General features: G+C 40.0%; 1 protein-coding gene across 1 annotated transcript; it reads left to right on the top strand.

Moving 5' to 3' along the window:
• The first annotated feature begins 710 nt into the window (after positions 1–710).
• map3k3 (mitogen-activated protein kinase kinase kinase 3) lies at positions 711–18904 on the top strand. The gene is made up of 17 exons (XM_010744949.3): positions 711–2133; positions 5967–6046; positions 6565–6686; positions 7900–7940; positions 8409–8508; positions 8718–8831; positions 9033–9153; positions 9927–10060; positions 10368–10441; positions 10662–10729; positions 11195–11290; positions 11420–11581; positions 11864–12012; positions 13169–13300; positions 14208–14337; positions 14500–14677; positions 15783–18904. The coding sequence occupies exons 2-17, from the start codon at positions 6043–6045 to the stop codon at positions 16009–16011; spliced, it is 1854 nt and encodes a 617-aa protein (XP_010743251.1). The 5' UTR covers positions 711–2133; positions 5967–6042; the 3' UTR covers positions 16012–18904.
• The last annotated feature ends 5056 nt before the right edge of the window (positions 18905–23960 follow it).

Genomic DNA, 23960 nt, shown 5'->3' with positions numbered 1-23960 from the left:
CAATTATTGTATTTGAGAACGACTATCAGTTTATGAAGTACTAATGTCCTGCAAAACTGTTTAAAAATATGATTATATACTTAAACTTAAGTATGTCTGCCTGACAGAAGTTTTTGTTTTGCAAGCCTTCCTGCCAGACTCCCAAATAGTCAGCATGTTAGGTGTTACAAGTGGCGGAAGAAGTACTCATTCTTTAAACAGAGGTAAAAAAATAAAAAATACAATGCTCTTTAAGTGCTGTTCTTAAGTACACATTTGAAGTGCTTTATTCAAGTATTTTCTTCTCGTGCCACGAGCTACAACTACTCCACTACATTTCAAAAGAAAATAATAATCTATAATAAGTACAACAATAAAGTCCTGCTTTGATTGGCATGCTGGACTGGGCTGTTTTTCTGCAGTGAATATTTTTTACTTTTGCGTACGTTTTCTTGGTTATTCTAACATATTCTTATGTAAGTAACATTTCCAATGCAGGACTTTTACTTTTACGTATTTTTACACTGTGCTATTAGTAGTTTTACCTAAGTAAAGGATCTGAATGCTTCCTCCACCACCGTCTATAACTAATTAAGTGACAAAAGGCTGCGTTAGGTACAGCGGTGGAATTGCAACGAGGCTTAAAAATTGCCATTTATCCTATAGTTTTGAAAGCAGCATAAGCGTGAACTACGTCACAGTTGGGCCGCCTCTTTAATAATATTGTGCGCGCTCCCGCAGAAAAGACTTCGAGTAACAGCGCGTGCCCGCAGCTGCACGGCGCTAATTTAGATAGTTTAGTAATCAGAAATCCCCCTGGGAACAAATCCATGTTCTTACACAGGCACGGAGGACGGATAGTCGAGCATTTGGAAAACATTGAAACGAGCCTGGAGTACAATTTTTTTACGACTTGTAGGAAGCATAAAGCGGGTTCCGGTGGCGATGTTTTTTCTGTCAGGAAGTTTGACGTATTCGGTTGAAGATTAATTCTTACTTTGTTTTGGTTGGGGAAAGTTGCGGACCACCGTCGGTTACAGAAACCGCACGACAGCTCTGCGACTGGAAAAGACTGCTTTTTTTGTTTTTGTTTGTTTTTGTTTTTTTTTGCGTCAAAGTCAGTTTGGACCTGACATGAATCCTCCAGGACCGTAATGAAAGAGTCCGGAGCTCTGCGAAATGTGTAAACATCGATGGACTCTCTCCAACTTGGCTTTGCTTGAAATAACAACTCGAGTTAATGTTTATTTTAAACGCATGCATGCAGTATTTTTCCTGTCAGTGTCATTTCAGACAGTTTTTGCTTCTAGTGTGAACTTCATCACGTCGCGCATTGAATCAAATTCCCTTGCACTTTTGTTATAGGCCAGAGACAGGCCTTTATGTGCTCTAATGTTTGGATCCATATTCAAGTTGCCATGCGATGCAGATAAATGTAATGCAATCATAAAAGGACACATATCTCCAGCCTAAACTATTTTGGACTCCCAACCTGGCAACACAGTGAAGGAAAATCTGCAACCTTAGCAGGAAGAGAGAGGCCATCAAAATCACGGAAATCGTACGGTCCTTTCCTCTGGCGAGCTGATACACACAAATGGATTTCATACAGGCCATACGGTTATTGTTACACCTTGTTTGGTAGCTTTTGTTCCTGTGTAACTCGGTTATGGGACACGGCTCCCCTGTCCCACACGCCTGAAAGCTGTTGTGACCTCTGAAAATGTTTTGGAAATTTAAGTTTTCCAAAGACCCGAGGCTGGACCGGAGCAGAAGTTTGTGTTTGGGCCACAGCTGGAGCAGTCTGATGTAGGCTTTTCCATCGGAACATTTTCTCTGTTCAACTCGCAGCTGTCTGATGTGACCAGGTCTGTTTTTACAACCTGGAAAGTGTCCGTTAGTGTGTGTGCTTTAATTTTTCCGTTGACGAAGAAGAGCCCCTGTTACCTGGGGGGTCAGCCCCGCCATGGCGCCCCCGCACTCATACACACGCACACTGCCCGGTGTGTCGGTGTGACTCAGGGCACCGATGGACTTGAGCAACGGCAGGACCCACTGCGTCACTTCTGCCGCGAGACACAGGTGACCGGAGTCTGCTTCACGCGGGAGAAGCCCGGGCTTGTCCCGACCTGACCAAGGTCGTCAAGGCGACAGGTGAGGGCTGTGCACGTGCCACGTGACAGTACTAATAGGTATATGATGAGTTAATTGTGCTGCATTCATGTCAAGTGGGAAAAAATGTAATTGTTAGAGTTGTGCTTGAAAATAAGGATGTAGCCAGACTTTCTGGTAAAAAGGTGCCAACAACAAAGTGTGTAAAGTGTTATTCGTTATATATAACAAAAACATTTTACCAACATGAAGGTCTAATATTTATGTAGGGAAATACTGAATCCTTTATTTTTGTTGGCTTCAAAGTGAAACTTTGATCAGATTTTGAATTTAAAAAAAAGATGGAATCAGTCTTTTAAAAAGCTGTATAGGTAAGTAATTGAGTATGAGTTTAAAGTGATCGAAAGAAGGTATGAGGTATTCACTGTATTAAGCAGTTAATCATGAAAATATATGTTTTCTTTACACTTATTACTGATGTAAACAAACCTCTAACATCGCCAGAAAATATTAATAACTTAGACTTAGGTATTGTTTAGTGGCAGACCATATTAATTGCTTTTTAGTCATTAAATTGTAGTTACTGATTATTTATTCCCATTTTACATGAATGCAGCACCAAATGTATGTAAGTACAGTATAAGGAGCTGGCTTTGGGGACCTCAGGAATCAATTTAAAAGCGCTGCTGTAGCACAGGATTGTAAACTTTTGGATGTGTTCATCTGATTGTCTAGTTGTAATAGAAGAAGAAGAACACAAAGAACACAAATAAATTGGATGCCATCTAATCACGCGATAATAGGATGCCGTATATGCAAGATGATGTCCATACCAATGACTCAAACTTCAGCAGGTGCTTAGATTTCTGACTTTAATAACTTGCTATCAAATCCATACTATCCCTACACACTACCAATCAACCCTCTAACTCATCAGAATCTCCACAGATTTTTGACTAAAGTTAGAAACTAAGCAGTTAAATATTTGCAATATTTTATGCATGGAGATGTATTACCTCAGTATTGTACACTCCTGTTGGCTCTAGCGTAATAATCGATAGATTACTCATCTGTAACGTGTAATGGTAAAGGTAGACATACTGGAGTGTGCTGCAAAATACTTGTTTGAATAGTTCATTCATGTGATGTGTCATGTGTGCCATTCCTCTCTTGGTGACAAAATATAGTCTTTATGGTCAAGACCTGTGTAAGCTTATGGGGGCAGGGAGAACAGAAGGCCCTCCTTCTCTTTTATCTTCTTTAACCTGTCTTTGACCTTTGCATGTAGTTATCTCAACATGCAGACTAAGCAGCTTTTTCAAAACTCATATTGTGTATGCACCTATTGTACATAAGCACAGTGTATCTGTATGTATGTATTAAAAAACTACAATGGGCATTTGAAACTTAAGCCAAGGCAAATACTAGAAACGTGTTGAGTTTGCAATATTCAAATGTGGTGGGTTACTCTGAACCCAAAACCACATGTGCACCTGAAACAGGAGGCCAGGGGATTTTGCTCTGAGTCCAGATGCATCACTGGCCAGAGACAGAGTAAGAACTGTGGCTGGGAAAAACAGCCTCAGACTAAACACCTCTCAAAGCAGACAGAGAAGAGAGGGGGGAGGAAAATCCATGTAAATCCTGCTAGTCCTGGAAATGTGATACAAGGAAAATAAAGCGGGCACAGCTGACTGGACTGGTAGAGCACAGTCTCCTTCTCGATTGAATTCCCTGCATTCCGCTTGGGAGGTCATTAAAATCAGGAGAAGCGAGAGAAAGAAGAGGCTAGTTGGGGGAATGAAGAAGGAAAGTTGTTATTGTGTTGACTACAAGTTTCCCTTAAGTGCACAATATGAGTTTTTCTCTCCAGATCCAGCACCTGTACTATTATCTTTGGAGAACATTTTGTGGTAGAGAGAGAGATAATGGAGTGTCCTGAAGTGGCTGTACATCCCCGCAGCATGTGGGGGAATTGCACGGCTCATAAACGCCAAGTTATTTAGTAGGGGATGAAATAGCATAAGCATGAAGTTTGAAGGGTTGAAGGACAAAAGTCTTTGGCACCTACTCCATTGGCAGGGGAACATGAGAGTAGCAGAAGCTTGAAAGCAATGCGGCAACGCTCCGTTGACCACAGACGGACATGCCCGGCATTCCTGTGGGTGATTATTACCCAGAAATCCACAGAGTCATTGAGTTGCCTCAGGTGCCGATGCTGTCCATTTCATATACGGAAATAGTTTCTTGCATCTGGGTATTCTCCTCAGACAGCCATCTGACTGTGCAACTCCACCATCAGAAAGACAGTCGCAAAATTATGCTCATCTCAGTTTCTGGTATTTTTTTGACCCATCTTAATAATTACTTCTAGAAGCAATGTACATGGGTTGATTTGCTACAGTATACTTGTGGGCAAGGTGAAGCACATGTTAAGCACTTGCTGTGTTGACAGTGGACTTTTATATATTGCTCTCGTTGCCATAACATTTTAGACCAGCCACAGGGAATTACTGATCTGCAGTTTACCCGAGAGGCTAATCTTATTTGTAGTGACACATTGTGGCTTATCGTTGTAATTCAAAGAGATGTATTGTGCCCTAACAATGATGATCCAGTTTGGTGTCTGTGCCAATACTGATCTTATCAAGTGGATTAAGTAGCCAGATGTAACAGATCCACATTATATACAGTTTCTTTATCAATGTCAGTTTCCTTGATTCAGTCACAGTGTGCTGCTTAATCAGATTTTAGCACCACAGCATTCCTTGGCTTCAAGTTAAAAGGTATTTAAGGGATTTTAAATGTTTTAAAAAGAGGTCTGTAGTATCTGATTTAAATCTGGTGTCAGCAGACACCGGTGTTTAGGTACTGGAATCAAGAAAGAAAAAATCAGATCAATGCATCCCTGGTAAAGATTTGATCATTTTTGTTACTTTTTTATGCTTTTGCTAAAAGTGGTAAGTTTACTGTAATTGTGCAGACTAAGTTCGTGTTCAAGAACTTCAAAGTCAAAAGAATACAAGAGCACTTCTTTGTTCTCCTTTGTTGAATTAGTTTAAATTCAGTGGTTTATTGGTGCAAATTTGGGGGAAACCCTCTCCATTGAAGGAAATGCCTCAGTTTATAATGCTGTTGACGCCTATAACAGAGAAGATAAAATTGCCTTGTTAACATCAACAATGGAGTTATAACAGAGCTGAGTTTGGGCTTTGCAGCCTGTGCAATCAGAGAAGTTTAAAGCTGGTAGATATTTAAAATGGCAGAAAACTCTCCATAAAAAACATTCTTCCCATATGAACTGTGCCAGACAGATTGCTGCCAGGGCAGCTTGAATTTTCAGCCGTTTCCAATTGTCATTCTTTCTTATGGGCAAAACACACAGCACACATTCTCACATGCATTGCACTCCTTCTCATTTAATCAGGCCGTCAGTTTAGAGAAATCGTTAGGTCTGCATGCTAAGGTTACATTTTTTACATGCAAGCAAAGAATTATACATGAAGAGGGGTTTGTGTGCTGTAAATAAAAATTAGGCTCTCTGCTTATTGTCACATTGAAACAGTAATTTAATTAAGCAATTCACTTTGTCACGCCAGCCTTCTGGATTCATACTGCGAATCCCCCCCCCCTCAGTCTTAGTAATGTTTACCACTGAGATGTTTCATGGGCTGAGGTAGTTGCAGTATATGCATACTGAAGTTTTGTGAGATTGGCTGATAACGTTTGTCATATGTCATCTCCTGTCTGACTCAGTGACTCACATCCTTCTGCTCTGTCTCCATAGAAAAAATATGAACAAAAACAGTGCCATTCTCTGTTATTAGACACCTTTTCTTATCACTAATTATTAAATTCTGTTTTTATCACTACAGGCTGTGGGTGGTTTGTCATAGCAGAGACGCATTTCTGAAGACTGGTTTGTAGACGACGTACTCAAACATCACCACAATGAGTAAGTCTTTTAAATTCTGATGTCAGACAGACATTTCAAGCATGGGTTCCTCACAGCATGGGATTAAAGCAGACACATGCACTCACACCAAACACCATCCCTGAGGCCAGAGCTGCTGCCTCAGACACTGTCGGTTGAAATATTGGTGTTCGGCGTCGTTGAGATGGGGGTCTGGTTCTCTCTGCTGCCCCGGGGCTGTATGATGTCTATCCAAGCTACACAAGGGGAATATTTTCTCTTCGTGTGCTACTCCAGCCAAGGCAGAGCTTGCCCTGAGATCAAACATGGGAAAAGGCATATCAAAAACACTGCAGTCCTTCTCCGGCTCTAATACCCTGTCACAGGATAGTCTCCATATGGCTGTAGTTAACTAACTAATTGCCTTTGCACACCTTTTAGTGCAGAACCAAGTGCAATGGACTCATATCTCTCTCTTTCTGGCATACATGCACACACAGGCCACCCATTTTCCAATCCACGCTCTAATTGTGTATTTCCCAACCCGTTGTCCTCTTCAGATGAGAGGCAGGCTCTCCACTCTATAATGAAGGACCTGGTTGCCCTCCAGATGACGCGGCGCCAGCCTGTGTTGTCTTATGACAGTGGCAAACCTAAGACACCGGCCCAGGCCAACAGACAGGTACGGTGTAACTGCTTCTCATCATAAATCGAACATTTTGGAAAACTGGGAAGCCTACAGATAGTTTTGAAAACTCTGTAAGCCTCTGTGAAGTTGTCTTAATTTATCAGGATTTAAACCCAGGAATGATAGAAATTGTGCTGCCCTTGTGACAGGGTAAAACCTTTGTTGTTATCAAGGCTTCACATAAGTCACAGTACTCAGTCATGTTTAAATAGACTTAGATTTCACCGTGAGCTGTAGCTGTGGATAAACACAATCCTTATCAAAGATATATTGTAGAATTAAATACATTTGAGACTCTGAAACCCAACTCAACTCAATGAACCCTGCAGTAAAAACTGACAAGCCTCTGTTGACAGTATGAATCTTCAACCACCATTTGCACACAGTTGCATCACTGAAGGGAAAAACTAAACAGACAGAATGAGATTTGTTCCAAAATTCAACAGTCTTTAAGTAGTGTTGAATATAACAATAAATTTAGAGTCTGACAACACAGACAAAATAATGTTTTTCCTCCTGACCGTGTCGCTGTTCATAGACCATAGAACCACAGCTATAATAAAGAACTGTCTAATTGAATATCACACATGTAGGTACATTCTTATTTCTTACAGGATATTTCCTCTAGGCCACACACTTTGCTAATTTAGCAACAGATGGATTCCAACATAGCCACCCACAACTACGCTCCTGCTGCATTTGAAATATATCAAATCCAGTTATTTTCGGCTTCTTTGCTAAAAATATATTCTACTCTTGTGTAGAAGAAGCCCAGTAGCCCACCCACCCTCGCTTTCTACCACAGCTGCAGCCACAGAGAATAGTCAAAGTAGACAACTCGTGTGCAGTGTAGTGTTTTCTTAAAACCAGAGATTGTTCCCTTGGGAAACACTACACCATTTTCCCACCTCACTAACTTAGTTTGGACTTGTTATGAGTGGAAGTGGGTTTTCACAGATGATGTAGCAATGGAGTAGGTACAGAATGGAGTGATATGTCTTCCCAGCGAACAATCATGTGAAATGTGTATGCAAGTCATTTTTTAAAATCTTTTCTTCTATGAGCATCACTAGCCATTTGATTTTGTTAGTGTTAATTAATATTGCCATATATGGTATAATAATGAATCTCAGCGCAGCCTTTCCTGCTACACTTTGATGACCTAATTTGTCCACTCTTTCACCTTTCTATTTCTGTCTTCTCTCAGGACGATGTCAGGATAAAGTTCGAGTTCTCAGGAGAGAGGAGGTGAGTATGTGCATATATATAATATATCTATCTATATCTCTATATATATATATATATTATAATATATATATATATATATATATATATTATATATATATATATATATAATAATCAATACACCAGTGAGAACATAGACCATAGACTCACACAGAGACATAAATACACTCAGTCAGGCATGTTCTTGTCACATGTTCCAGTTCATGAGAAAGAGTCAAACATACACTCCAGCACTTAATTCAGACTGGTATGTGAGCTGGAGAATGGAAGGGGAAAGGACTGTGGTTAGCCTGTGGCCTAACCACAAATATGCAAGGTGCACTGAGAGGAATCTGCGCACACTAAAAACAGCCGCTTTTGTGGATTTTGCTTGCACGTGTGCATGTAACTCAGAAGGAGCTTCTTTAGCAGCCGGTACAAATCTCTCATAATCTCTTTGTCTGAGTGATTTCTTGCCTTTTTTATGTGTAGGATCCTGATGTTTGGACGACCTGTGCAGTTCGAGGAAATCCAACAGAAAGTCAAAACTGTGTTTGGCCAGCAGCTAGACCTGCATTATATGAACAATGAGGTAAAGTGGAAACTCTTGTGCTGTATCACTACGCATCTCTCCCCACTCATTCTGTCCTTGGCAGGAAATTGCTGATACATTACATACATACATGTTCCCAAAAGCTTTTGTATGTGTGTGAGTCTTGGTTTCTTGATGATTTGATTTTAATTGTGTGTGTGTGTGTGTGTGTGTGTGTGTGTGTGTGTGTTTGTCTTGTATCCGGGCAGTTGTCCATCCCTCTACGAGATCAGGATGATCTCGACAAGGCAATTGACCTGTTGGACCGAAGCTCCAACATGAAAAGCATCAGGATCCTGCTGCTCACTCAGGAGCACAGTAATGTGAGACACACACACACACACACACACACACACACAATGGGCGTGCATCTTTAGCATCCCGTTGCACCATTGCCATTTCTTCACCATAGAGCCATGTGGTGTAAAATCAGATTTCCTCATTACTTTTTACACAACAACTGGCTCACTGACATTGAGGCAATTGTTCCATTGTTTGTTCTCCTGTCCTTATTCCAACTCCAGGCTTCCTCCCCCACACACCACGTGCCGTGTAAGCAGGTGAGGATCAAGTCCTCCCAGTCAACTGGAGACGTTAGCACGGTGTACCAATCCTCCGAGCCCAGGGGGCGCCACTTATCGACTGGTACATATATTTAACTCTCATTCAACGTCCTCTCTCATCTTGTCTGCAGCAAAATAGTTGACACACTGATTCAAAAGAGGAAATGTAGACACATTATGTTTTCTCAAAGCTTGAACATTTTGTTAGTAGCTTTCGTTTCCCTGTACCATTGCCACTTCTTTTTTACTACCTCGATTTCCCTGTCTGTCGCCTCCTCTCTCTGGCTGTTCTTTCTTTGGCTTCCCCTTTTAGCAATGGGTCCTCTTCCTTTTCCTGTTCACCATCACTAGACGATGCTTGCTGGACAGCAGCCAATCAGATTATAGAATGCTATTAGTGTGGTGGACCAGTGGCCTGGTTTAGGATTTTTTTTTACCTCTGGAGCAGGGGCATGAACTGTCTGCAGGAGGGCTTGAGAGATGGACAGCACCAGGCTATAAATATTAAACCAAACTTTCAGCCATTGCTTCTTTCAGCCAGAAAGCAATCAGCCCTTTGATCTGTTGTTTTCTTTATCTGTCGCACTAGAAGGAGTTAGTCCTGAAATCAATGTCACAAAAGTTGGTAGATGGATACGTATTTGAGTTGCAGTTAGTTGAGTGTGGTCTGTCTTCTCCGTGTTCGCTTTTGTGCTGCTAAACTAAAAAAAAAAGCCTTTTTTCAACAATATCATGTAATCAGCTGATTCAGCATTTTCATGCACTTTAAAGTCCTGTAAAGTTCAGACATTAAATTTGTATTTTCTTTATATATCTAGTGTTTTGTTCATGCTCATAGCTGCTGTTTAATCCCAGGTTCTCAGAACACGGGACGTAGTTCACCGCCTCCTGGCTACGTGCCTGAACGCCAGCAGAGGATCGCCCGCCAAGGTTCATACACCAGCATAAACAGTGAGGGGGAGTTCATCCCTGAGACCAGTGATCAGTGTGTGAGTCATCACTTCACTATTAATGGGGGAAAATACACCTTAAAATAGAAATCATATGCTGTGTTCATGATGAGGCTGCTGAGACAGGTTCATAAATAATTCTTCCTCAAAACTTGAAACTAGACATTTTCTCATTTCACTTGGCTGATTTACAGTGTTACAGTGATCTGTCAAACAAAGCTTTCAGTTAGGTTCATGCTCCCTAAGTCTTCTCATAAATTATGTTTTAGGATGGATTTTTCTTTCTGAAATGTACACATAAGGCATGTGTATACACGCCCTTCATTTTCCATTTTGCCCTTTACAGGTGCTTGATCCCTGGAGCAGTGCAGAAAACTCTGTCTCTGGAAGCTGTCAGTCTCTGGACAGCAACTCAGACAGGTGGGAAGCTGCCTGCAAAAGTAACATAGACAGTTAATACTGCCTGCCAGGAACTCACTACTCACATATTTTATTTTTCCCCGGCATATCTATAATTGGTGTTTCCAAAATTGGAATAACTGTAACCAGTTCTGTGTAAACACCCAAATACAGTCTCTCAACACCAAAGGAAGCCTCTCTACATCTCTCACTCTTTTTCCTTCCTTCTTCTCTCTCACAGCCCTTCACTGAGGAAGTCTCGCATGCACAGAGCCAAGAGTTACCCTGATAATCGTCAGGAGTGCTCAGGTGAGAGCAGTTACAATAAAAACTCCTCCCGACCTCTAATTTTTCGAATAACCATAAAATATGGGGAAATATTGTGTTATGGCATTGTGACAACTACTCACCATGGTGGAAGATTGACTTTGGCTGCAAACTGTGAGAGATGCATTCAAGTTTATGTTTACAGCAAAGCAAACACCGCAATATCAACCACAAACATTAACACTAGTCTGACCTAGGCCTTTTTTTAAAGCTGGGCATACAACATTGTTAATTTAATAAAGAAATCTACTCTTGATAGTCAGTGTTTGCTCATTAGTGACCTTGAAACCAGCTAACATGAACAGTAAATATAGTCTTAGTATAGGCTACATGTGAGAGTAAAAAAAGTACCTCACAGGATGTAACTCTATGTGCAACTAAGCTAAACTGCGGTTGAATTACAGAGAAGTCCTGCTGACCTTTGGCCTTTTGGATATTTGCTTTCAGACAGAGAAAATCATGTGTATGACAGGGTAGCAGGGAAAGGAGGCACCTATCCTCGAAGGTACCATGTCTCCCTGCATCATAAGGACCACAGTGAAGGTAAGGCGATTAGTACCCTATGTCCATTTATCAACTGTGTGCCTGGCCTCTCTTTCTCTTTGCACTGTTTCCTCTCTTAATCTCTCCCGTTCATCTTGTGGTATTGACCTCTTTCTGGCTCTCCTTCAGGCCGTCGGACATTTCCACGGATTCGTCGCCCCCAGGGGAACCTGTTCACTCTGGTGCCCTCACGCCGATCGCTTAACGGCAGCGAAGAGAGTCTGGGCACCTGGCAGCTGGTCGATGCTCAGGGCAGACTCCGTCCTCAAGATCGTACTGTGGCGCATAAGTGTAAGTGTTTATTGGGAGAAATTTTAAACATATATACGTTTAGCAGGATAAAAAAAACACTAAGAAGCAAAATTAAAAGGCATTGAACCCAGGCTGGTAAAAATAATACAAGTAAAATTTCATTCTTTTGTAAACTATACAATCAATTATTGTACCTCATTAAAAATCTACAGTTAAAGTTAAAGAAATGCCTTTTGGAAAATAGACTGTTTTTCCAGAGTCAGTCATGTGGTATAGTTTATGTAAAGCATTAATGAGCAGCTGGGTCTTATTTCTTTTCAGCGCCCAGTGCTCCAATGACATGGCGGCGGGGGAAACTCTTAGGCCAGGGGGCGTTTGGTCGGGTTTACCTGTGTTACGATGTGGATACTGGGAGGGAGCTGGCTGCCAAGCAAGTCAACTTTGATCCTGAGAGTCCTGAGACCAGCAAGGTGACACTAACATGGATAGTCCAGCTTTGTTTTTTGTAGACAGAACGCTTTGTTGTGTTGTGCCTCCCTTGTTCTTGTACTGGAGAACATTTCCATTTCCATATTGTTTATGGCTACCTCCTGTTGCTGCTTCGGCTGTAAAAAATAATGTTTGCTTTGCTGACATTTTGTTACCCTGGTTGAACATTAAAAATTCAGCTGTTTTTGTCAGGAAATTGCGTCATTTCCACCTTACCTTTTACAATATAACTCATCTATGATAACATTACAGTTGTTTTGTCAATTATCAAACCAAACCGCTGTAAAAGCGCCAAGAATGACCTCATGTTGTGCATGTTAATCTGTTCAGGCCGTCATGCTGCAGTGCATGTAGTTAGCATAATTGACTGAGCCAAGGATTAATGAATCAACTATCTTAAAAACATATCTGCTCTTAGGTCAGGAGTAAAGCCACAAAAACTTTATCCCCTGACACAGAAATTAAATAATCAATCTGAAGGAAGGAAATTCGATAACTCAAGAAGTGGAATGTATTGAAGAAGTTTTCTTTCCTCCCTCAACCCCCCCCTCTCCCCCATTTTAATGTCTTTTCCTGTCTTCGACAGAGAAAACATGCACTGTCACTTCCTGCATCTGAAAGAATCCAAGTGTTGTGGGGGGAACGGTGGTGAGGGGTGATGGGTCAGCATAGCCTTGGCCTCCCATCGCCCTTCACACTCCCACCCCCTGCTTGTAGCAGATGTGAATCAGTTTTGTGTTGGGACTTTTTTACTTTTTGCATCTTTGCCCCCCCTCTCTTTCTCTCTCCGTCTGTGTTGTGGCCTCATTCTCTAAAGTAAACACAGGAACTTCTTATGGGGAACTGTGCTATTGGCTTTCATTTACTCTCTGCTTTAGGTTTCACTTGTTTGCACATTCTATGTCGACTTATAAATCACTGTTTGTTATCCTCATGTTTATTGTTCAGTTATTTGTCATCAGTGGTAACAAATCTGACAGAGCCTGCTGACATCTGAACACTGCATTTTGTTTGCAAATGGAATCAATAAATCAAAACAGATACATTGCTCCAAAATGACGGCTTTTATGTTAATTTGTTAACGGTCGTTTGAATATTCACTGTGTAATTTCCCCGCTTCTCATTGTCTCTGTACAGGAGGTCAGCGCTTTAGAGTGCGAAATCCAGTTGCTGAAAAATCTGCATCACGAGCGCATCGTTCAGTACTACGGTTGTCTGAGGGACCACAATGAGAAAACCCTCACTATTTTCATGGAGTACATGCCAGGGGTGAGTCCCACCAACTTCATAGCTTCAACCTGTGCTCAAGAGGAATGGTTTTCAAAACCTAGAAATCAGTTCCAATTTCAGACTGTTTGTTTGTGTGCAGCCTGTGACGCAAGGCAGTTATAATTTAAGCTCAGGCAGCTAAGCCGGTCACATAAGAGCATGAAATAAAGACAGGAGGAAAACAAACAAAAGTCTACAATCAATTCCAATGACGTGACATTTTGAATTGATATTACATTGGGGATATAAATAATGCGTTCAGAAAAGTGGTTGTGCTTGTCTTCTGTATTCCCACAAGATGTTATGGCTAAGGTTTATATACTGCAGCAACATATCCAGAAACAGGTGTGTTGCCAACTTCTTGACAAGTCAAAACTAGAGAGGTAAAGAGACAGTGGAAGATGAATGAAGTTATGCACTAATGCGGAAAAAGAACCAGAAAAACACACAGCACCGACTTGTCCGGTCAGTCAGTAGTCCTGCATTTTTTGTTTCCCTTTCCACGTTTGCATGTCTTCTTTTCAGTATCAATTCAGGTATAACATTTGGTAAATAACATTTTTTATAACAGTAACGTTTTTAATATTTTATCAGTTATTAGTTGACTAATCACTGCAGCTCCTCAGATGTGAGGATTCAACAATGTAATTCAATAAAGTAAGAAGATTAACTTCCTGGTTTAGTTTTTGAGTCCAGGGCTGTTTAAGCCAAAAGACCTATGACATTTCTCATGCTTTGAATGCATTACAGAAATGTTTCAGGTGTCAGATTTTATCTTGGCACAGACCTTCAGTGCTGGGGTAGATTAGTAGTCTTAAACTCTGGATGTGTTCACAATCTGTGTATACTGTTGCACTGGTGACTTTAGGCAAGTGTAAATCATTGTAAATCATTTCCTTTCTTTCAGGGTTCAGTCAAAGACCAGCTCAAGGCCTACGGGGCACTGACAGAAAATGTGACCCGAAAATACACAAGACAGATCCTGGAGGGCATGTCCTATCTGCACAGCAACATGATCGTACACAGGGACATCAAAGGTAGTCCAGTTAAACTACAGAGGCTTGAGTGTTAATACTGTTTAGACACAGGATAAATGTTTAGACAGTGTTTTAATATATAGAGGTTTGTGTTTCAAATAATGTGGAAGTTAATAGGTGAGATAAAATATTTACCTGTTCCATGTTAACTCTGGCTTTCAGGTGCCAATATCCTGCGGGATTCAGTGGGCAACGTGAAGCTCGGAGATTTTGGTGCCAGCAAGAGGCTGCAGACCATCTGCATGTCTGGCACCGGCATCCGCTCTGTGACCGGCACCCCCTACTGGATGAGCCCAGAGGTGATCAGTGGAGAGGGCTACGGCAGAAAGGCTGATGTCTGGTAAGAGATACACAGCAGTGTACTTTAAAGTTTGATCCTTGTTTATCAAGAAGGATAGTTTTTTAGGGATAGATGACAGACTTGAGTTAAGTTATTATTAGTCAAGAAGGTTTAGAAATTTAAATGACTGCTAGAAGCATCCAAAGTTTAATCCAGTACAAAACTGATTTACATTTTTGCCTTCTTTAGCAAACTCAGGTGATTATTTGATAGTGGGATGCTGACATGTCAACATTGTATTAATACATATTGACGCGTAGTTTGACTGTAAGAATATATCGCTTGGTCTGATACTATAAAAAAGATTTTAGATGGATTCCTTCAGACTTATACATCTTGATTCTTGTTGGGATTCAGCAGTAAACTACTGTAACTCTGATAATCTACAGTCACAGCTAATACTTCTGGAATGAAACACTAGTGACTGACAAACATGCACACACAGACACAAACGCCATAATTTCACTTGAAGTACAATAATTGACAAACATCTGCATCTGCAAGTGTATTTTTTTCACCTGCTGCAGGACATCTCCCATTAAAAATAGTTCAGTTTGAAATAGGGACAAAGGTAAGTCAATAAGATCATTTTGAGTAGTATTTCAAGTCACCAGGGGCCGATGGGATGAGACATGTAAATGTGAAAAAAGGGAAAATACGGGTGTCCTGAATTGGAATAATATATGTGCTCTCAAAGGTTAAAACTTTCTCATAAAGTGAGGAGCCTGCTATATGTAACCCAGTTCCTACCACACACCCACACACAGAGCAGACAACATTCCCTTATGCAATCTGATTGGGAGGTGACCTGCCAGGAGAGTGATGTGATTGGCTGAAGGCCAGTCAGACAGGTCGTAACAGAGGTTGGTATGTTCCAGGTTCTCAACTGAGGCTGGGGGGTGGGGTGTAATGCTCCCAGGAGGGCTTGTAGCTACCAAATAGGTAGAGGAGGCCCTCTGCAGCCAGCTAGTGTGAAAGTTTACAGTCAAAACATTCCTTTAAATCTTAATGTTGAGCTGAGAGATAATATATGGTTTTTGTTTCAGCTTGTTATGTGAGTCCACTGTAAAGCTAAAGCAAAAACAATCATGCATTTCTTTTACAGGAGCCTTGGTTGTACGGTGGTGGAGATGCTGACAGAAAAACCTCCATGGGCTGAATACGAGGCAATGGCAGCCATTTTCAAGATCGCCACCCAACCCACCAACCCACTGCTGCCCTCACACACCTCCGACCAGGCACGGGACTTCATGAGCTGCATTTTCGTGGAGGCCAAACACAGGCCTAGTGCTGAGGAGCTGCTCAGACATCCCTTCTCCCAGATTCTGTGCTGAAACTTGCCTGGTTTCTGAACTTTAACCACAGAGTGGCACAGTAGCCTCAGCAGTATCTGTAGCTTTCTACAAATCCATCCATGGGTCCAGAAATCTGGACGAGGAGCTAGCCTAAGAGTGTTAAACCCACAAGCCTCTGCCACTGTTCAGATGCTTCTATAAGATTTTGTCTCCTCTTGCATAAATCCAAATAATAATTCCTTGAAAACCAATGCCAGTACATGCTCTTACAGGATTCACCACCAGGGGGAAACAAAACACAGCTTAAGGTTGGTTCCTGATCTACTTTCTCAGACGCACACACTCCAAATGATGCAGCATTATTCAAGTCTCACCAGTTGTGTCTTCATAAAGTATCCTCTCCTGTGTTTACATTCACTTGTTGGGCAGTTATAATATCAGAACGCCTTTAAGTGTTTGACATTTAAACATTTAGCTGAGTACCATTTTAAAGCTACAGCCGGCCTAAAGCTCAAATATGTCCAGTGGATGTTGAACACCTCAACGGTGTTAATTGTTAATTTTCCACAATTCTCTGTCTTGTCTTAAACAAAGAAAACTCTGCCCTTCAACTATAAATCTGTTAAAAGCTATTTGTGGTGCATTTTGCATTTCTGACTGGGTGGGATGAGGTGATGTCACATGGAGTAGCTACACTGGAGTTTAATAGAGGAATAATGTTCAGCTGTTGAACACATCAGTATTATTATTTAGACCAGAGCTTGTTTTGGTTTCAGCCTTTTAGAATTAAGACATCATTTAACGTGACTTTGTAATAATACAGGTAGAAATGAATAATAAATAGATGGACACGTTTCTCAATTGACACTATCCTCAAAAGACTGTTGCACTGCAGCTTTGTGCCTCTTATGTATTGTGGTTCAAATAACAGTGACATGTATCTGTTTCTCTGAAAAAAAAAGAGGATGATCTTTGAAAAACCTGTTTAACATCATGTACTGAACGTATTTCCAAAATCCTTAGAGGCTCTTCTAATCATCTGGATGAAAAATGTTCAGTCATATGCACTTATTGCATCTATAGACAAATATAATTGATGATATTTTTGTAAAATTAGGTTTAAATTGTATAAGTTAAGGAAAAACATATGTCATTACCAGCTACCATTTATATTTGGATGTGAAAAGTAGTCAGTCAGAATATTTCTTCATCCAAATGGTTAGAAGTTTTTGGAAATACTTCAAGGCAGCAGTAAGTTCTGTTAAATGACTTTCAGGTTGTTGTTTTTTTAAAGATAATTTTTCAGAGAAACTCTAGCTCTTAGCTCTGTGAATTGAATGTAATTATAATACATAAGAGGCAAAAACTGGGACATGCAGCTACAATTCTTCATTTAAGATATGACTCTTATATCTCTAATATTTCTCCATTTAAAAAAAACAAAAAACAAAAAAAACATTATCACTATCACCGTCCTACCTGTAAAACTAACCAGTTAAATCTGGGGCTGTTAAGTGTGTTTGGGGAAATTAAGAGAATGAGTACATTTCAGTACAGTCTAAGAATATGGATTGAATAATCGTCTCATAAAGTTTGAGGATGACACGTGACTGTGTAAGAGGAGCTGAGGGTGGATCTTTTCTTTAAGATGTGTCTTTTTGAATTGAGTCTTGCTCGACCATTCACCTCAGTGTGACTTCTGTTTCTACCTGCCATCTTCTTCTTGTAGCTCTTCAGTATCACAGGTGTTCTCAGCTGACAAAGTGCCAAAAAGGGGCAGATAAAATGTTATGCTATGGACTTGGTATCAGTTATATGTGAAAGTGAAGCAGATTATTTTTTTTAATGGTTTAAACACAAACTAAAGGCCTTAATTTGGAAGTGATCTTACTGTTGTGTGTCAGGCCCAATCATCCCTGACTGAGAAGCCATAGTTTAAAGATCAATTTTAAATCGGATGCACTTTTATGTAAAATGAATGTGGGGTTTTTGTTCTCTTTACCAAATTTGACTTGTTTTTTTACTTCAAATGTGAAAATTGTTTCATTTTTATTTATATCCCCATGTCCATTCCAATTAGATTTTATAAGCAAATATATATATTATATATTTTTTATATTTAGACAGTGTCAAATCTAATGATACTTTCTGGACTTTGTGTCGTTAAAAGTAAATCATTGAAAGCAGCTGGTTTTGCAGACATTACAGAATTGGGGTTTATAAATGAAAAATGGGTGGAAAACGAACTCTGACTGCCTGGTTCTTGTTCCAACTCAAAAAAAACTTTCCACACCTCCTAGCTATACATTTAGATGACAGTATTACTGGACAGGTTACGGAAACCCTAGCACCATTTGGCCTTGCTTGACACATCAATGAGCTCTTATGAATGAAACCTTTAAAGGTTTTACTTACATAAATAAATGCTGGGAATATTTATTGTGTGATCTCAGAACTTTGAAATGTAATTAAAGGTTGTGTGTGTGTGAGCCAAAGACGAGCAGGTTCGGAGCCAGTGCTGAATTTTAGAGTTCGCTTTTCAACTCAGATGACGACTTTGTTTATCCCAGGGTTCAGACAAAGAGTCCAGTATTGAATGATTTTCAGGGCAAAGGGCTTACTGCTGCCTTAACGCTAATATGAGAACTTTCTATGGGCTGCTACAGGCTAAAGGCAGCTAAAACATGTTCAGTGTTGAAAATAATGCATTTTTAATAAAAGAGATAAAGAACCCTGTGGTAAGCAAATGAATACAAAGTAGTTGTCTAGAGATCTATATATGTAAATGTATGTATGTATCATGACAGGACTTGCAGTGCAAAGTCTAATGTATCAAATCTATTTTACAGCAAGAAGAGAACAGTATGTTTAATGACAGTGTTTATATATAAGTCATGCCCTCGCTCCAAAACAAATAAATTGTTTTTAAAAATTGTGTCAGTTTGTGGCTTGTCCAGACTCAGCAAGTCCAGTAAATTAAAGGACACTGAGCTCATTGTTGGCAATAAGAAGCTACTTGATTGATGCACTCTTTTTTCCTCTCCCTCGCTCTCTCTCTCTCTCCCTCATTTAGTTTCTTCCTCTATTTTTGCTCATCTCATGAGGAAAAACAGGAGGCAGACACAGGAAGGAGAGATTTCTACAGCCGAGTCTGGCTGTGAGATGGGGAAACAGATTGTATCGAACGAACAAAGGGGCTTTTTCTTGAATTGGCGTGACACAGAGATGTATTGCTTTTGACAAGTTTGTTTTTTATTGCCTTTGAGTTGATTTGCTGTCTACAGTACACAAGGAAAGGTTCAATACTGATAACACAGTTACAGCGGATAACAAGATTTTAGGATACAGAGTGAAAACAAAAAGGTCACTTTTGCAGCATTTTTCTGATGGTTTTCACAATAGAGACAGAGGAGCTGCATTGGTCATATATCCTCTTTGTTTTGTCATATATGGATTTTTGAATTAGATTTTCAAAGACAATATGCCAAACATGCCAGAGGGTGACAATTATAATGATCTAGCTTCATAATATTGAGCCAGAACAGAGGAAACTGATAGCTGTTCCCTATTGCACCTTATCACTCAGATCAGGGATATTCAACTTGCTTTGCCCTGGGACTACTTTTGCAAGATGACAGGAGGCCAGTTAATTAGGTCAGGTGTACATGAAATCACAGACATCAAGTGTCACTGCTTTTGCACAAATCAATAGGCTGACATGCAACTTCAAATAACAGCCAAGGGACATTACACTTACTAATTGATATAAAGTAAATTCCCAGTACGAGCTAATGTATTTTCATTGTGAATTAGAGTTTTCAATTGTCACCAGGCCATCTGGCCTTAGATGTTATACATATTTGTTTAAATTGTGCTCTTGAATTAAGAGATTAATATGTATTTGGTAAAATACATATGTATTTGGTAAAAAAATAAAAAGAAATATTTGTAGATTATTTCTTTGGCCTTTTCAAATTTTATTCGATAGAGACAGCTGAAGAGTGACAGGAATGCGGGGAGAGAGGGATGGCGAATGACATTCAGGAAAGAGCCACAGGTCAGCTTCCGCAGCAAGGACTGAGCTATATATCTATATATATATGGCCCACAATCTATTGAACTGATCATGATTCATGGTCCTTGGAGGATGAATTCTTTAGTGGTCCTCTGTTGCCCAGTGTCCATGACATTGATGGTGAAATTTCTCCACAAATATTGGCTCGATTGTCATGAAACTCTTTTGTAATGTAATGTATGTAATTGTTTTGGTGATACCTTAATTTTTCCTCTAGCTAAATAAGATGGTGAACATGGTAAGCATACATATTATATATGGTGGCATAATTCTGAGCAGGTCAGCAAGTACCAGCATGTCTGTTGACACATAGCTTTGTATTCTGATATAATCTAATTCTGGCACATGATCAGTCTAATGTAAAGGTTTGATAATCATAAGAATGTGTATCAGTGTTCAAACAGGAATATTACGTTTTGTTTTTTTTTATACCAGTTTACAGGCTGTGTGTGCGTCTGAGTGCTGTGCTTGTTCTGTGACGTGTTTGTGTGGTATGCAGCTGTGTGTGTGTGTGTGTGTGTGTGTGTGTGTGTGTGTGTGTGTGTGTGTGTGTGTGTGTGTGGTATATTTCCTGCTGACAGGCAGACTGGAGCTTCAGGCCTGAACCGGCTCTCTACGACCCTCTTTGTGGCTGCGATCTGTTTGGGTCCAGTGGTGCTGAGTCCCGGTTAAGCCCCCCTGATTTTCATCACAGCTCATTTCCATGCCAGGCCTTGCTTATTCAGTATCACCCAAACATTTAACTGTCCTGCTTTTACCTGTCATGTCTCAGGGTCCAGCACTAGAGACACAGAGATGTGCAAGACTGGCTCGTCTAAATAGTCATTAGTCTTTTTTGCAGTATCTATGGAGTAAGACAGCCCTATCCTCTCACCTCAGTAAGGATCAGAATGGTGCCTGCTCTCCTAAACACAAACATACAGCTGCTCTGTATATCAAAGAGAGAAGTCATGGTCATAACAATCTAAGATGTCTGACTTATGCCTGACCCTGTGTAAACTTCATATATGGTGTGTTTGAATCGAAAATTCCCTCACACAAGCGTAGAGCTTCATGTGACGACTACATACACAGACACACTCAAGATCAGTCTCCTAGTTAGGAAATAAGTTTAGATTTAGACTGAACCAAAACCAGATTCATTCCAAATGAAAGAAGATTTAGTCAAGCCTTGATCTTGCATAGCCAGATCTCCACAGCACTGTCATGGAGTAAAATAACAATTCAATCCAGGATTAGATGACAGCTTAAACTAACTGACACAATTTTGATGAGATTACACAGTTTTACTGCTATTTTCTCACCTTCAAAGAATTGAGGGGATAATTTCACTGCTGGATCCTAGACTTGCATCTGTTGCATCTCAAAAGCCTACATCTCTCCAAATGCTGATCAGTTAAAGATTTTTGGCATCAATGAAGGTGTTCTTTCTTGCACTTCCATTTTTTTATCAACAACATTACATGCTTTTTGGGATTTGTTCCAGTTTGTTTAGCAGCCTCAGGCCACTGAATATGAGCACATACTTATACTAACTGATGAGACTAACACAGGTGGTTGAAATTAATCTTGATGAATTAAATGCAGGAATATGGTAGAAAAGAAGCAGATCAAAGCATCAGATGTGTTTCAGAAAGTAAGTGTTTGAACCAAGAGTTACTTTTCTACATTAAGGCTTACTTTAATTTACATCCTGTCTGTTAAACAAGGCCTTGAAGTAGGGTGGGTCTGAGACAGTCGTCTTTCCAGCTCGTTAGTCAGGATTCAATTTGGTTTGTGGCCATCTACATTAAGGCATCAGCCTGAAGGATGGTCGTGGAGAGGTACACAGTGGGTATTTGGGTGTAAAATGCCAGAGCACAAAGCAGACGTTGAGTCTTACGCAGTCAAACTGAGCTGGCAGCCATGTTTCCTTGGCCTGAGATCAGTCTGACTCCAGCAGCATTAAGATTCTTCCCCACACCCCTTTTCCTTGTAAGTCCCTGCAAATGAAATGGTCTCCTCATGTTGGACGCATGAATCAGCTGTTTGACTTGGCCCTTTAGTGACTCCAACAGCAGGGAGGGAGGAGAGGGAGGGGTTTGCACAACCTTTCTACCCTCTCTGTGGATGTTTAATCTTCGGGACATATTACCTCAGTGACCAGATCTGAGGCAACGGCCGTCATTGTCTAAAGAATCTAGAGCGCCAAAACAATTAGTGTCACCTTAATGATGCAACCAAGGCATTAAATCTTAACGATGGAACCTTTTAAATCAACAAATCTCTGCCAGACTTACAGTGTGCCATCTCGTTTAACCTCTATTAACAGAGACCAATTGGAATTCAAGACACTATGTTGTTGTTTTTCTCCCTAATAGCAACAACAGTCAGAAGCCAGATAGTAGAGTCACAGTGGGCTTTATTTACTGTCTCCCAGTACCAACTGGTTTCCAGTCCCTGTGATTTTATGACCCAGTAATAACAAAGAGGTCCTTTATGTTCCACTGCTGTTGTGGTTTTACTACCTGTAGCAACACCACAATTAAATTTCCGCAGGTTTTATCCTCTCAACAAAGCAGTGTCAGAATAAAACTTTTAATTCTTGCTTGAACATTTTCATATGCATGTTATACTGTTTTAGATACAGGACAATGAAGGAGCTGAAATAAGCTATTGAAATATGAATGAAAGAATAAAACAAGTTTTTTGCTTTTTTCATTTTTTATGATCCTACAGTATTGTTTATTGACCTTCTCAGCAATATTTTCCATACTATATAGTGTTTGTCATAAATAAGCTTGTACATTTTTGGTTAATGAGATGAAACATATTAATTATAAGAACATAATTGTGATGGTGTTTTGTGTCAAAGCATTCTAATACCTTAACTGCTCTCGTCTTCAGGGATCAACACTTGGAGGAGAGCATGCAGCCAGTCATAATCTCATCTCCACAAATCACATCCTCTTTAAACAAAGACAGAAAAAGATCAGCTGAAGTGCTCTGACACAGCCAGTCCTGTGGTTGTCAAGGTAATGCATGAAAATGGTTTTGTAACGTGGCCTCTGTTAGTCCTTCTGGAGTTCAGATTAGGTCTGCACTCCCTCCCTCCCTACAGCCCACTCCTCCTCGTCTCTACCATCCATCTGTCTTCGGAGCCAACAGGATGTCTAATAACCCGAACATAGTGAACACCCTAGAGTCCAACAGTCTCACTGGTGCTTTGGCTCCTATCTCCTCCTGCTATAATAAAAGTTTGTCAACCAACTGTAGATATACAGTTATGTGTAATGTTGTTTTATTATATTGTCAAGCTCATTTAATAAAATTCTGTTTTCGGTAATTGTAGCTGCAAAAGCATGGATTAAAATCACAGCTGACAGTTTGGTGTACGCTGTGTTATGGTGTGTCAAGTACAATATTTGTACAAAATTATTTGTGTAACCTGAAATTTAAGTTTGCATTATGTGAAAACACACTTTAGTTTGGGAAAGTTGGCTTGAATAAATTCCATTTGAATGATATTTAAGGAATATTTCATAACTCAAAATGCATTTTGAAGTTCTCAACAGTGTTTTGCTGACACGTTGACAAAATGCCAAGAAATTGATTTTGTCCTAAGTGTGACAAATAATGTTAATCTTATTCTAATAACATTCAAACTAATTATTTGCCCCTGTTTTGAGGCACAATATGCATATAATTATAATAACTGCAAACAGTGGAAAGGCTAACTTTTGGGTAATAAAAACTATTTTTAGTTAATTACAGAATTATTTATGAAGTATTGTTTTAAACTAGTGTATTGAGGAGCCATGCATTTATCTTCTGTGTTGTTGAAATCGGTTTCCTTTAAAATATCCTATGAATAATGAATAAATAATAAATAATCCTATGAAATATATGTATTGTTTCATTTCAACAGTTATGG

Source organism: Larimichthys crocea, chromosome XII (assembly GCF_000972845.2).
Source record: "Larimichthys crocea isolate SSNF chromosome XII, L_crocea_2.0, whole genome shotgun sequence".
NCBI classification, from domain to species: domain Eukaryota; kingdom Metazoa; phylum Chordata; class Actinopteri; family Sciaenidae; genus Larimichthys; species Larimichthys crocea.
Note: the sequence above shows the minus strand (reverse complement) of the source record. Positions and strands in the feature narration are given on the sequence as shown.

Bases quoted from the DNA above. Each gene is read 5' to 3' on its own strand.
- map3k3 (XM_010744949.3), top strand. The intron at 10,442-10,661 runs GTGGGAAGCTGC...TCTCTCTCACAG, and splicing joins CTGGACAGCAACTCAGACAG to CCCTTCACTGAGGAAGTCTC. The intron at 12,013-13,168 runs GTGACACTAACA...GTCTCTGTACAG, and splicing joins AGAGTCCTGAGACCAGCAAG to GAGGTCAGCGCTTTAGAGTG.